General features: G+C 43.9%; 1 protein-coding gene across 1 annotated transcript in view; it reads right to left on the bottom strand.

Moving 5' to 3' along the window:
- LOC131294027 (diencephalon/mesencephalon homeobox protein 1-like) overlaps positions 1 to 5,347 on the bottom strand; it is a 43,789-nt gene extending 38,442 nt beyond the window's left edge. The window contains exon 1 of the mRNA XM_058322077.1: positions 5,251 to 5,347. Within this exon, the coding sequence (XP_058178060.1) occupies positions 5,251 to 5,347 (97 nt within the window). The remainder of the gene's footprint in view (positions 1 to 5,250) is intronic.
- Positions 5,348 to 13,040: the final 7,693 nt, after the last annotated feature.

Below are 13,040 nucleotides of genomic sequence, written 5' to 3'. Positions count from 1 at the left end.
GTGTAGGCTTCATTATTCTTTTCATATCCCATTTCCACATCACTCGCTTCTGGTTGATTTAACCTGTTTCCATTTTTTGTTTACTTCAAATACCGATACATAACTTTTTTTTGTACATTTTTTCTTGTATCCACTTTTGCTCATGAAAAATGCACCATAGTGTTTTTATTTTCTAGGCTCCATTTTCCCACAATTGGAAACCTATTAAAATGAATAAATTTTTATTCAGCAAAATCCAATGGGGGGAAAACACATGCAGAGTGGAAAAAATACCCCGGATGCCATCAATTGACCGATAATGGCCAATCCGGAAAACAAACCAAAAAAAACACTCAATTGATTGCACATCAATTTCTCGTGGGTTTACAAATGTGTGCAATGTTGCAAAAGGGAAAAGAAGAAGAGCATCGCAAATAAAAACTACTGTGTCGAACATTTTAGGAGTGGAAAAAAGAGTTGACAACAAAAGGAAAAAAAAGAAAAACATTTTATAACAAAATAGCGCTATTAAAAATTGAATGTAATGAGTTTTTATCGTCATCGAACCGAAACCGATCGGAATTGACCGATAATCCACAAACCACAAATAATCCTCCGCGTCGGCGGCGGAAAACCGTGAAACAAAACCATCACCACCAGCTTTTCCGGCGTCCCGTGCGAAGGACGAACCGCTCGCGGGAAGTGAGTGCGGTGGGTTTTGGGAGGATAAAAAGTTTCTCCATCAATTGATTAATTTTAGTTATTTTAAATTAAACCGCACCGCCCTCGGGGTTTTCGCCGGTTCCTCGTTCACGCGCTTTTCCTCGCGATGATTCATCATGAGCCGAGGGCTAGGGACAGGGGGCGGGGTGCCGGGTAGCCGGGAGGTAGCAAAGTATACCTCTTCAAAAATTCATACCCCAACTGGGACAAATTTTATCGGCCTAGCGCGCAACCATCGGTTAGAAGGTCTCATAGTCGTCGCCGAAGTTCGTCGCTTGCCATCACCATCACTTCCAAAGAGCGGCTCCGGAGTTGCGAAAACGGTGCGTATAAATTACGAATGGCTCACAAATTGAATTACGCCGACATGATTTTTGATCCCATTTTCCCCGTTTTCCCGCTGCCACCGGTCGCGGTTTTTCCGGGACCTTTTTCTCTCCCCCTTTCGCTGCCAAAAACAGATGTAAATGCCTACTTCAAACGAGGTTGGACATCGCAAACGGCTGCTTCTGGAAAGCCGGAGGACGCGGTGACAAATTTGTGTCGGAGGAAGGGGCTTGGATCTGTGCGCCGTAAGTTGATCTAATTTCAAAATATGCAAATTACGTAATTGATATTGAAAACAGTCGTCGGTTGGTTTCGTCTGACGCCCGGAAGGACTTGCGCTGCAAAGGAAACTGATCTGGGTATAAGGTCCCCTAAAGTTACTGAGAGGCCCAGAAAAATGGAACATTTTGAACAGTTTCTAATACTCCAATCGAAGGTGTCTTGATGTATAAAAAAATGGTTCATAAAGATTCAAACTCAAGTAGTCTTGACGCTTGATTCTACAGTTCAGGAATTCGTGACTGCACTCACCCAAATCCGATAGCGTCCCGATTTCAAACCTCCACTCCCGACTTCCGCTTTTCTTTTGCAGGAGAAATAAAATATTCAAATGTTAAAGCCTACCGTCCTCCTCGTCAGTGTCCTTCTGCACCGGATTGACGCAATTGGGATCTGATTTGGGCCCATTTTTCTATTAAACTCACCTTCTGTTGGTCTCTCCATGTTCCGCTTTAAAGTGTACTTCATCGATCGTAAAATGCAGGACACGTAGCTCACGGAAGCAACCAACTCAAACTCACCAGCATCACCATCATCAGTCTCATCAGATCATCCCGGCCTAACCATATTACCCCGACCGGTCTGATGTAATTTGCATTCTACCGGGTTGATCGATTGTTATCTCGGATGGTATCAAAAGCAATCCGCTTCCGCCCTTGGGGACTCTCTTAGACAACAAGTTTAAACAAAAAAATCCCAAACCGGAAAGGCCGTACCGGAACGAGGCACGACACTTGTTATTTGATTTACGGAAGATTTATCGTACCTATCGTGCTCGTCGACGGTATCTCAATCTATGGAATCCGATAAGTGAGCCGAGCGACATTATGCTTATGACATCAATCTGTGTGCACAGTGATTACGTTAAAAGGGACGGCGGGAGGAAAATTTACATATGGTGTTTCAAATTGCTCACTTTTTTCCTCGATTCTTTGTTTTTAAATCCCTGACATGGGCAGATGGTGCGTTGGATAAGAATTTTATCTTTACCTCTTGGCCTGACGGTGTTGGCCTACATCATGGAACAGTCGGTTGAATTTAAACTGGTGAGTAAAATTATAGACGCTGGTATTTCAAACAAAATCTAAAAACATCAAACATATTTCTACGGTGCGTTAAAATTGAAACGAAAATGTGTTAATCGCAAAATTAGTCACTAAAAACTTCAGATGAAAACACACATGGTAATTAACTTTGCGTGCTTATTTATTCTTCACAAAGTCACGCGTGTCACGAACCACTCACCTTCCATGTCAGGCCTAAGCTCCAAACTAAGCCTCTCTAAGTAGACAACGTCAGCAAATTCTCATTCGCTTCATGTGTGTGTGTGTGTGTGTGCTATTCCCTGACACCTCCAAACGCTCTTCCACCTTGCGGACAAACTGCTCAAAAAGTCCCAAAAGTGCAGCCCATTTTTACGCCAAATTATGTCTCTATATTTGATTAGAGGGTAAATTAATTAAAACTCATCACCGTCATCATCCTGGGCCGGGTAGGAGAGAGTCATCCCGTGTGATGATGTGTGATGATGCTGTTGGCTCACGTTTCACCTCGTCCGAGTCCGGTCCTGCGGGGCGAGAGTTTTCCAAAACTCATCGTGTGCTGGTAATGTATCCACCCTTTCGGATGTTCCTGGTCTGACGGCTCCATGTTAGCATTCGACCTTACGGTATGCAGCGAGTGCAGAGTGCAGAACCGAGTAATTCAATTTGGCGACCGGACTCTTATCAAACGCGTCGTACCGTGGCACCGTGTTGGAGGATGACCCACCTACTCGGAAGCGTCGGTAGGCCGCTCACGGTACATTATACGTTATTTCAATTTACTCATTTGGATCATCATCGCCAGGCATGACGCCCTTTGGTCCGGACCGTGCGCCATGCCCCAGGAACCGGCACCACCGGAAGTGAACTCCGATGCGACTCGACGCTGTGTCTAGCCGGCGCCCCCAATCGGACGACGGGCAAAGATTATCGAGACGTACGATGTGCCAAAAAGTTTTCGAGTAATTCGAGAAGTTTGAGCCAAACCGAGACGGAAACCCCGGACCCCGGAGAAGCTCCGAGAAGTGTCGGTTTTCGAAAGAATTATCGTCATTTAGCGGAGCCATTAGGATTCCGATGTCCGCCGGAGCAGCGTTCGAGGGACACTTCAAATCTTGTGCCGTGCGGAATTCCCACCGCAGAAGGAGCGCACCAACGTGGCGTCGGTACCTTGGCAACCGATGGGATTAGAAATCTCTAACGACATTATCGAAGGCCAGCTGAGAAAGCGTCCCGAGTCTTGCGGGCCATCTCCAGAAGATATCCTGGTACTTCATGTCGATACTGCGTCTCTCCGTAAACACTGGAGCCTTTCATCAGGGTCAGCCTTTTCCGCCTCACTCCGAAGATTGACAGGAATCATCGAATTAGACTCGTTATTAGATGTCTTTCCCCGTTCAGCCCCGTCCGGAGCGCTGCCGCCTTTCCCGGTAAACATCCCGAAGGCACACGCCGTGCCAAAGGACGTGCCATTCCACTTCAATTAATGGCAGAAATAACGAAATCAAATTAGGCCGATGGAGGCCCGTTGCCGTTCGGGAGAAATTGGGAATGTGCTAGCGGAAATCGATCTGACTGGGAAATCTTTCCGCCACTGGGCAACGAAGCTGCTGCGTGGTTGTGCTCCAGGTCGAGATGAGGCCTGGACCGTTACCGACCGGATGGTTCGGATAGACGATGTACGCGTATTGATTTGACGATGCAACAACGTTTGCTAACGCTGCATCGAACAGCGATGGATGCATCCCGTGAATGGATGGATGGATGGATAAGGGATGACAGTAATGGAATCAAAGAGCTGCCAGCACGAGTGAGGAAATTGAAGCTCTAGGTTAATCGGGAGCCGGGTTGGTCCGTTCGCTGTGCGCTTAGGTTCTGTCGGTCGAAAAGGCAAAGCAGTTTCAAATAGATCATGTCCTGTATGTACTTGCACGCCTTTTAGGCATCGAAATTAGGCCGCGTAATGAGGTTATTTGAAAATCGTTGGAAATTGATTTTAGGCATCAAGAAACCTTGTGGAGGATTTAACGTGGAACTGAATTCGTTTCGCCACTTTGTCAAACAATTTGGATTGTATTTTTAGAATATATTCAATTTACCCCGGGGTTTCTTCTTGAAACCCATCCATTATAACGTAAACCCCACGCCACGGATCGAATTAGCCACCACCCTCTGATTATCTATGAAATACGATAATAATTCCTAAATTATGGACATTAAACCGCTCCGGCTCGGAAGGTGTGTATGTGCAGCACATGTTTCGATTCCGCAATCGCCATCTTATCGCTCGCTCGCTGCGCTCTAGCTTTTGCCCTTTTTTATTTGGTTCGTTTTGTAAAACAATTCCCAACGGGGACGACCTGTAACTTAATACTTTCCGTTTCGCTACGTTCTAACTGAAAAGAACATACAGAAGGGAGGACGTTTGATTTTACATTCCCACTGCTCTAGTTCCTTTTGGTAGCTCAAGAATTGGAGGAGTCGAAACGAACTTAAAACACTGGCTATAATTGATTTTTCTTTTTCGAGTTGCCGTTTTCTTTGGCGTGGAGGGAAAATTGAATTAAGGTGGTGAAGTAGATTGGGAGAGAGGAAAAAAGAATCGGAATTCACTTTCGTTCCATTGGTGGACGTGAACCGGAAAAGCAATCGGCTGCGGGATCCTGATTTACGTCAATCAGGACTAACAACGAGTTTGTGGTTGAGAGAAAGGCCACAAATCTACCAGAGAAGCGATTTTTTCGGCACGTTTTGATTACATTTGCCTCTTTGTGTATGGTAAAGGATATATTTTAATCTACCTTTACCTTAGTATTTGAAATCAAAATATATACAAGTACTAATATTTCTGTGCTTGAATAACATAAATTGTTTTGAAAAATAGAATAATAATACTCACAAGGATGCGTCGGGGCGAAAGGATATTCCAGGGTCGGTAATCGCGGCGGATGTGGACCGGCCGGATGCAGCGACGGTGGGCAGTGGTAGCAGAACATTCCTCGTCCCGCCGTTGCGGAGCTCAGCTGGAACAGGTAGAGATGAAAAGGGAAAAGTTGTTGAAAAGAGAAAGGCTTGAAATATTTCCGGGCTTCCCGTAAAGGATGAAAATAATTAACAAACATACAAAAAAAAACGATCAATAAAACATAAAACTGATAAACAATACGATGAACGCTGCAAAAGAAGTGGAGTTCGAAGGTGGGAGAGGAATTTATTTGCCGACCACGGATGAAAACTTAATTCAGATTTATGGTTTCAATTCGTTGATTAAAAATTAAAACCCGCAAAAACGCCAAACTCCGCATTTCGCCACGATGGCGTAATCTCGGGAGTTTCGAGGTACAAGAAGGGGAGCTCATCGTGCAAATGAATTACAAAATGTACGCTCAATTGTGCCCACCCACCCAGCTCAAAGTGGAACGAAGGACCACCCTCAACAACTCCTCCGTTTGAAAACTCGCCTCCGAAGGCAAAACAATTGTGGGTAATTACTTTTGACAATTAATTAAAAATTACCATAACTCAGAATTCAAAATGGAATCCCAGGGCTTCCCGGTTCGGCGTCGGGCGCCATTTCGGTGTCGACTGTTTCCACCCCACCCTTCCTCTCTCTTTCTCTCTCTCATACACGAAAAGGGTGGCGTACGTAAAATGGATGAGCCCTTGAAGCCGCCACTCGGGAAAACTCCGGGCGTCGGCGTATCGCACCTGCGTTCAACCAAGCCTGGGCTCCGACTTCCGGCTTGCTTCGCTCCCCGTCGAAAGGATGTGTATAATGAAAACTTTTATTCCAATTATTGTCATTATATTATTTCAGCTCGCAAGCCACGGTGCGCTTGGCCGGCAAAGGCCAGTCTCCGACAACGACGCTCACAGCGGACCAAAGTGCTACCGGAAGAGTGTGTGCATGTGTGTGTGTGGGTGTGGGGGTGTTCCGGAAGCGACACCGTGCAACAGCGTCGGTGTCCATCGCGTAAGGCGCCGCCCGGGAAATGGGGAAATGCACACCGGCATCCATATTTGAGGTGCCTATTTATGGGGGCTTTCGGGCGGGATTTGCAATTATAAATTTATCGTCCCCTTTCCGGCCCCCGGGGGAAAGGGGGACGTGGAGGCTGTCCGGGCACAAAATGGCAGGCACGACAATGGCAAAGCTGCCGTTGGTCTCAACCTGATCCGGTGCTTCGGTGGCAGCATTAGACACCATTTAATCGCCAGCCGTGCTCAACAGTCGGCTTTCGGGCGGGATTGTGACATTCTAAGGCGTCACGGTGTGTGTGTTTGTATGTATGAGCAATTGACACCGTGCCAGTTGGGTGTTGACGGATATCGCCTTTCGTGACATTTTAACCACCGTGCGAGGATGACAAGGACGGGCTCGTACATCCGGAGTCCGGATCGTACAATCGAAACAATGCACCGGATTTTAATTGATGCTCATTAAATAGTATCAAGCGCAGAAATTGTATTGGAATAACTGCTTCCACTCGTGGCCATGTTCTTATTGTATGGTTGGATGGTATTTGTTTTCGTGGTTTATGTTCCTTTTTGAATTGCTACTAATTTGTGTTGATTTATTGATGCTTTCATTTTATATAAAGTATTTCAATCATTTCTTTTCAAATAGTTATCACAATCTTAACGCTAAGAACTCTTTAGTTATAAACATAATACTTGTGTACATCATTATGTAGATAAAATGCTAAACAACTTATTCATTTATACCAGATGCCTAACTCGTGTTTCGATACAACTGGAGTTCTTTGAATGTTACACCTTTTAACATGTTTTGTATGGTATAAACGTATGTGGCAACTGAATTGAAGAAGCATAAAGTATTCCTGAAAGTATATCAGTTTGTATAAGTGTCTGATAGGTAAGTATTTTATCCTTCTAGTTTAATTTTGATTTTAAAGTTTTTAGTGTAAGTAACTTAATAATCTCTAGTATCATAACCAACTAACGACATTTATTTATATTGTTTTGGAAGAAGCTGTACCGTTATTCATTTCTTTACAACAAGAAAAGAAAAATTATAAATCGATTGTGATTGTTCGAAACATAAACCCTTGCCAGAAAATATAACTAAAACTTTTTGAAGTTTAAGGATTTAAAGTATGGTACAATTTTTCTTTAAAATCAAATTTCTTACTTTTTTATTATTAATCATCTCAGAAAAACGAAATAGAAAGTATTAGACGTCAGGAGAATCATGAAATTACATCGCATAGAAGGAATAAATTAATTTCCTTCCATCCGATGTTTCCCATCCTCATACTGTGGAAATCCCACCCCCAGCATGAATGGAAAACTTTCCATTTGACAAATTATCACAGGGAAATTCATTACCTACAATTGGCCAAAGCTTCTCCGGCGCTGGTACGTGGCTTTTCCTCGACAACTCGCTGTCCCAGCTGCATCCCAGTGCACCAACACAACCGGGCCAGAGTAACGGAACCACAATGGAGCTTTATTGCGGTATGATTGGTTGTGGAAACACGTGGTGCACTTCCTTCATCCACTTCCCTTCATTCCACCGCTGGCGAGGGGGGGAGTTTTCGTACTCCGACTCCTTATCCACCACCGTTCACCCTTTCACGGCACGAGATGGAATTTTCCACGCCCGCTGTATGTGTGTGTGAGTTTGGAGCCATGTTCGCCCTCGCTCCGGTGGCGTCATTTTATTGGATGAGAGTTGTATTTTATTTATAATTGTTATTAATATTGTTTCATTAGGTGAATAATTTATAGCCCCTTCCTCCGGGGCTCTTTCAACCGAACGACTCGACGACGGCCAGCCTTTCGCAGAAGGTACTGCCCATGGGTGGCGGGATCGGGTTGTGCAGCTCCAATATGGGCCCGCCTGGTCGGGTGGTCTGGCGTTTGCGTATGCGTACGAGCGTCGGTGCGTTCGGTCGGTGTGAAATGGGAGATTTATGTGCATCCATCGTTGGCGGTTGTGTAGAATGAGTTTGCGCTTGCACCAGCTGCCGGAGCTCGCAGAATAATTAGCAATTCCCAGCCATCTGATCCAGCAAATGTAATCAAACGCGGTCGAATTACTCGTTCTTCGAAACTCACAGGAGAACGTTGGAGGATATTGCTTCGAACGATGACACTCCGAAGTGATACCATATTCTCTTCGAATTCTATTTTTGATTGTAATTGAAAACTTATCTTCCATTACTATTAAGATTTTAAATAAATTCATTTTATTCGTTCATTGTTCAAAATTCAAAATATTGATCATAGTTTAAGTAAGACTACAGAACATCTCTTTTATCGAAGAGCACTTTTCAACAGGATTTAACTTAGTTTTGAATGTTTTATTTTGATTTCGAAATTGTTATTAATTCAAGCTAAATTTCAAACCAGGATAGGTCTGGATTGCGTTCTATAGCAATAATTTTCCATATTTTTTTCCATTTTATGACTGATATAAATGAATGCAGTAAAAGTTGGTATATTTGCAGGAACTGAATCTCCCAAAGCATTTTCATATTTGACACTAGAACGCTGAATAGAAAAATATCGCCTGTTTTTAACTCACTGTTTAGTTAACTTCTGCATACAGATATATATATTTTCATAACAATCCATTAAGCAAATTTAAAGAAAAGTTTTATTCGAAAAGATAGAATATAGCGAAAAGTTAAAAAGATTCATTTGAATCATTTTAAAAGATATTTTAAAGGACAGTTGCTCGAAGAAGTGGGTATTTTTGGTAATTGGTTACCACGTTAATTTTTGAAAAAACATAATTATTATTAGTTTGGAAACTCCGTTCAGTAATTTTTAGTTGTAGCTAAGTTAGAAAGTGTTTCCTGTTTTTTTTTTCAAATCCGCAACTTCAATATTAGTAGCCAAATGAGAATGTTCTTCATCTGTGCTCCATTTGCATTTTTGTTTTTGCCATTTCCTAGCGAAGGCACGTTCGCGTCGAGCATCACATCTGGCAAGTGTTAGACTTCAATTGTCTCAACTATGGCGGCTGCCAGTGCAGTTGATACGCACCCCCAACCCTTTTCCAACCCCACCGTCCTCCAGGGCGGCAGCGGGCCGATTGGCTCAAATGCATTTATTGATGTAAATTTTATTTTTCCTTTTGCTCGCCGACCGTTCCACCCCAAAACCGGAGCACGTCCGAAACCGCAACGCTCCGCTCGAGGGTACTTTCATGCCCCTCTCCAAACCGGGCCGGTGCATCGGATTGCAGGAGGTGCAACACACCTCCCGACAACTGCACCTCAAAAGGGAACGTGGTTGGCGCGTGGAAAAAGGGAAACACAAATCGGGCACGTGAAAGAGGAGAACGCAGGAAAAAAAACTTCCATCAAGGTGATAATGCCTCCTCGCTCGTGCTGATTGTCAATTTTTCTGCACTTTTACCACCCCCGCCGCTACCCTTGGAGTGATCTTCCCCTTTTGCCCGTCGTGGCTCGACCAACTATTTTTCTCCACTTCCGTCCGGGATCGGAGCAGCAGCACGGGTTGGATGCCGACCGACCGGACGATCCGGTCTATGATGCAATTCGGTGCATCCCAACTTCCTTCCCGTCAATGCCTGTCCCATTTCCCTTCTTGTGCACGGCGCTCACCGACAAGCTGGGCGCGGGTGGAACCATTTTTCGCGATGTAATTATTTAATCTATTTATGACAATTTAGCGATCCTCCATCGCGTCACCGTCGTTGTCGTCGTGTCGCCGTTGCCGACGTGGTCTATTGCCTAGATCCGGTCGGTCGCCTTGTGGATCACCACCCCGAACCGAAACAAACCCTCTCCTGCCTTCGCCCCACGAGAGCGGTTCTATTTCCGAGGTCTCGTTTTCTCTGTTTACGGCGGCGTGTAATTGAGTGGTAAATTGAATAGGATGATACGATAATTGCATGTAGATTAGCGGCGAACTGCCAACGGCGGCACGATCGCTTTTCGCTGGCATCGTCCGTTTGCTGTCCCTTCCGCCCGTGAACCATTATGCTCAAGGGCAATCGTATATGGTTCTTCATCTGTTTTAAAAACTGCTTAAAGATCGAGATATTTAGATACGCTTCGGGAGGCGTATTAGAGAGGGTTTGTGGGATTGTGCAGGATGCATCTTTTCGTATGGGCAATGTCAAACTAGTTCAAACCTAACGGACAGTGTGGGATGATCTATTGCCATTTGGCACAGTTGTCTCGACTCCGGCTGAAGTGATTTATGATCGTCCCAAGGCGAAAATCGTGTATAAGAGGGTGTGACGATTGATGGATGCAACGAGGTTAGCTTCATGCACCCACCTTTTCCTGTGAGCACCAAATTGACTCTTCATTGCGCATTTGATCTTATTCTACATCTTAGTTTCAAACGCCTTAAAGAGATTTTAGCAAAATGCAAAACATTCTTACATTTTTTTCAAACAATTCTTATTACAAATGCTTCATAAACTTTGTTTATTTTGAAAACGTCCCTTTGTTAGCCTCTTCCCACCGAAGGTTGTTCCAATTAAACATGCATTCAAACTGAAGTCAAACCAAGCCTAGAAAAACATTCCTAGACAAACCGCTAGGGTCCGATGTTCCGCTCAATTTACATCAATCACTTACGATCGATTTGCATCGCGCACACACACTGGTGTCTTGAAGGGTGCCTCGTAAGGAAAAGAAAGTGACTTTCGAGGGAAAACTGTAGAACGAAACCTTCGCTGCCCGAACGACCGGCACCGTTGCCGGGCCATTGCGCCGGACAAGCTCAATTCGATTCAATGCCTCTGATACCATTCAATTCAATTAAGCTCAATTTAGATCGAATTGTTTGACCATAAACGCATGGCACGATTTTGTCAATAATTTTATTCATAAATTAATTGTAATAAAAACTAATTTCCACCCGTCCACCGGTTCGGCACGGCGTGTCAACTGGTCTGAACGAGCGAACGGAGGATGTTCCGGAGGAAAAGCACGCTGGAGAATTGAATTAATCAAGACGGATGGACCGGCCTCGGGCTGGACTTGACGATGCTTCGTCGTCGTTGTTCTGCTCAAAAAGAATGCATTATGGACTTTTGTTTATTTTTATTTATTTTTTTAATGGAAAACGCAGCATAAATTGATGAAGAACTGTTTATCACGCGCAAACATTTCACACGCCAAACAAACAATGACACCAGTCGACGGAGAAAACAATGAAAATCCGTCTAACGATTGCTTTTCCCACCTTCACAGATTTAATTGAAGTCCTACCGCTCTCGTTCTCGCTCCTTCGCTGTTTTTCTCTCAACCAATTTCAATTTTGGCACTCCGCGCATAATGTACGCAGAAAATGCGTTTAGCAGCCACTTGAAAAACGCCTCGAAATATCCTTTTTTCTTCGCGCGAACCGCGATGTTATCGTGCATATTTAGCACTCCAGTTTCTTCCTCAATGCTCAACGTACCAACAACAAATTTGAATTCCGCATGGTACGTTCTATGGTGTGAAGGGTCCCGGAATTCATGGGTTCATTCAATTATGGAAACCTTCGGAACGACAGCCGGGACATGCGGGAAAGATTTGAGACCCTCGATAAGCGTAAGCCTTCCGTTGATTTCCTCCCTATTTCTTCATTACAATAATCGCTCGCATAGCGAAGCGAAGCAAAACCCCTTCTGGAGCTGTGGCCAAGTGTTCGAGCACACAAGATCACACGACCGAGGAGCGAACACGAAACACTTCAACGTACGTGTCGTCGTCTGTCGAGAGTTCAAGTGTCCTTAAAAGAGGATGTGGTTTGTTTCGACATTCCTTTAGATGTTGGAAAAGTGTGAAAATTTAATTTTTTTTAGAGAACCAAATTTTTTTTCTTCCAAGCAAAATTCCTGTTATATTGTTTAATAATATCCCGCATCTCATCAAGCCTCACATCAGTTCCTACCCATGTCGTACCGCAAGATCGATCAGCACAACTACGCTTAAACAAATTAAACAATTAATAAATCTTATCAGACGAAACATTTTATCTACAGCTTCAGCGATGTTTACGACGGTTTATCAGCTGATCGAATGGTTTTCCGTTTGCGTTGATCAAAACCCACATTTTTAAACGACTCATAAAATCCTGTCCTCTGCCCGATAAGATCACGTCGTGCGTAGGAACTCGGGCTGAAAAACCGCCCCGTTCTGTTTGACCCAAAACGCACACATTGGCGCACGCAATATGAGCACGCTGGTGATGCTTTTGGCCATGCGAGGGAAGAAAAAATGTTAATCGACACAAATTGAATTAATTAATATTAATTTATGAAAATGTGTATCGTCAGTAGCGTCAATTAGTGTCGCCATAAAGGCGTTTCGGTTGCCTGTACGGTCGGTCGTTTTGCGTGCGTGTTTTGATACTCTCGTGGTCGTAATGCAACGCGCACACGAACTGCGCCAACGAATGTGCGCGAGGAAGTTAACTTCAGTCAAGTGTAGGTTGCAGTTTTTATGATAGTAATTTTCCTCTATTAATTCGACCAAACAAAGGATAAATTTTGGTAATAAAATTTTCACTTTTTTATAGCGTAGAAGAGTTGAAAATTTGTTTAAAATGTTGAAAATCAACAAACTCAAACATGTAGGCTAATACTAACATTTCTATTATAATCTTGCAAATGAACATCGAATTGGGATAACCCTAACACAAACGAGATTTGAAACAATTAATTGAGCAAACATGCTGGTCGGTTGTCTC

The sequence above is a fragment of the Anopheles ziemanni genome, chromosome 2 (assembly GCF_943734765.1).
Source record: "Anopheles ziemanni chromosome 2, idAnoZiCoDA_A2_x.2, whole genome shotgun sequence".
Lineage (NCBI taxonomy): Eukaryota > Metazoa > Arthropoda > Insecta > Diptera > Culicidae > Anopheles > Anopheles ziemanni.
The sequence above is the reverse complement of the archived record's forward strand: the minus strand, read 5'-3'. Positions and strand labels throughout refer to the sequence as shown.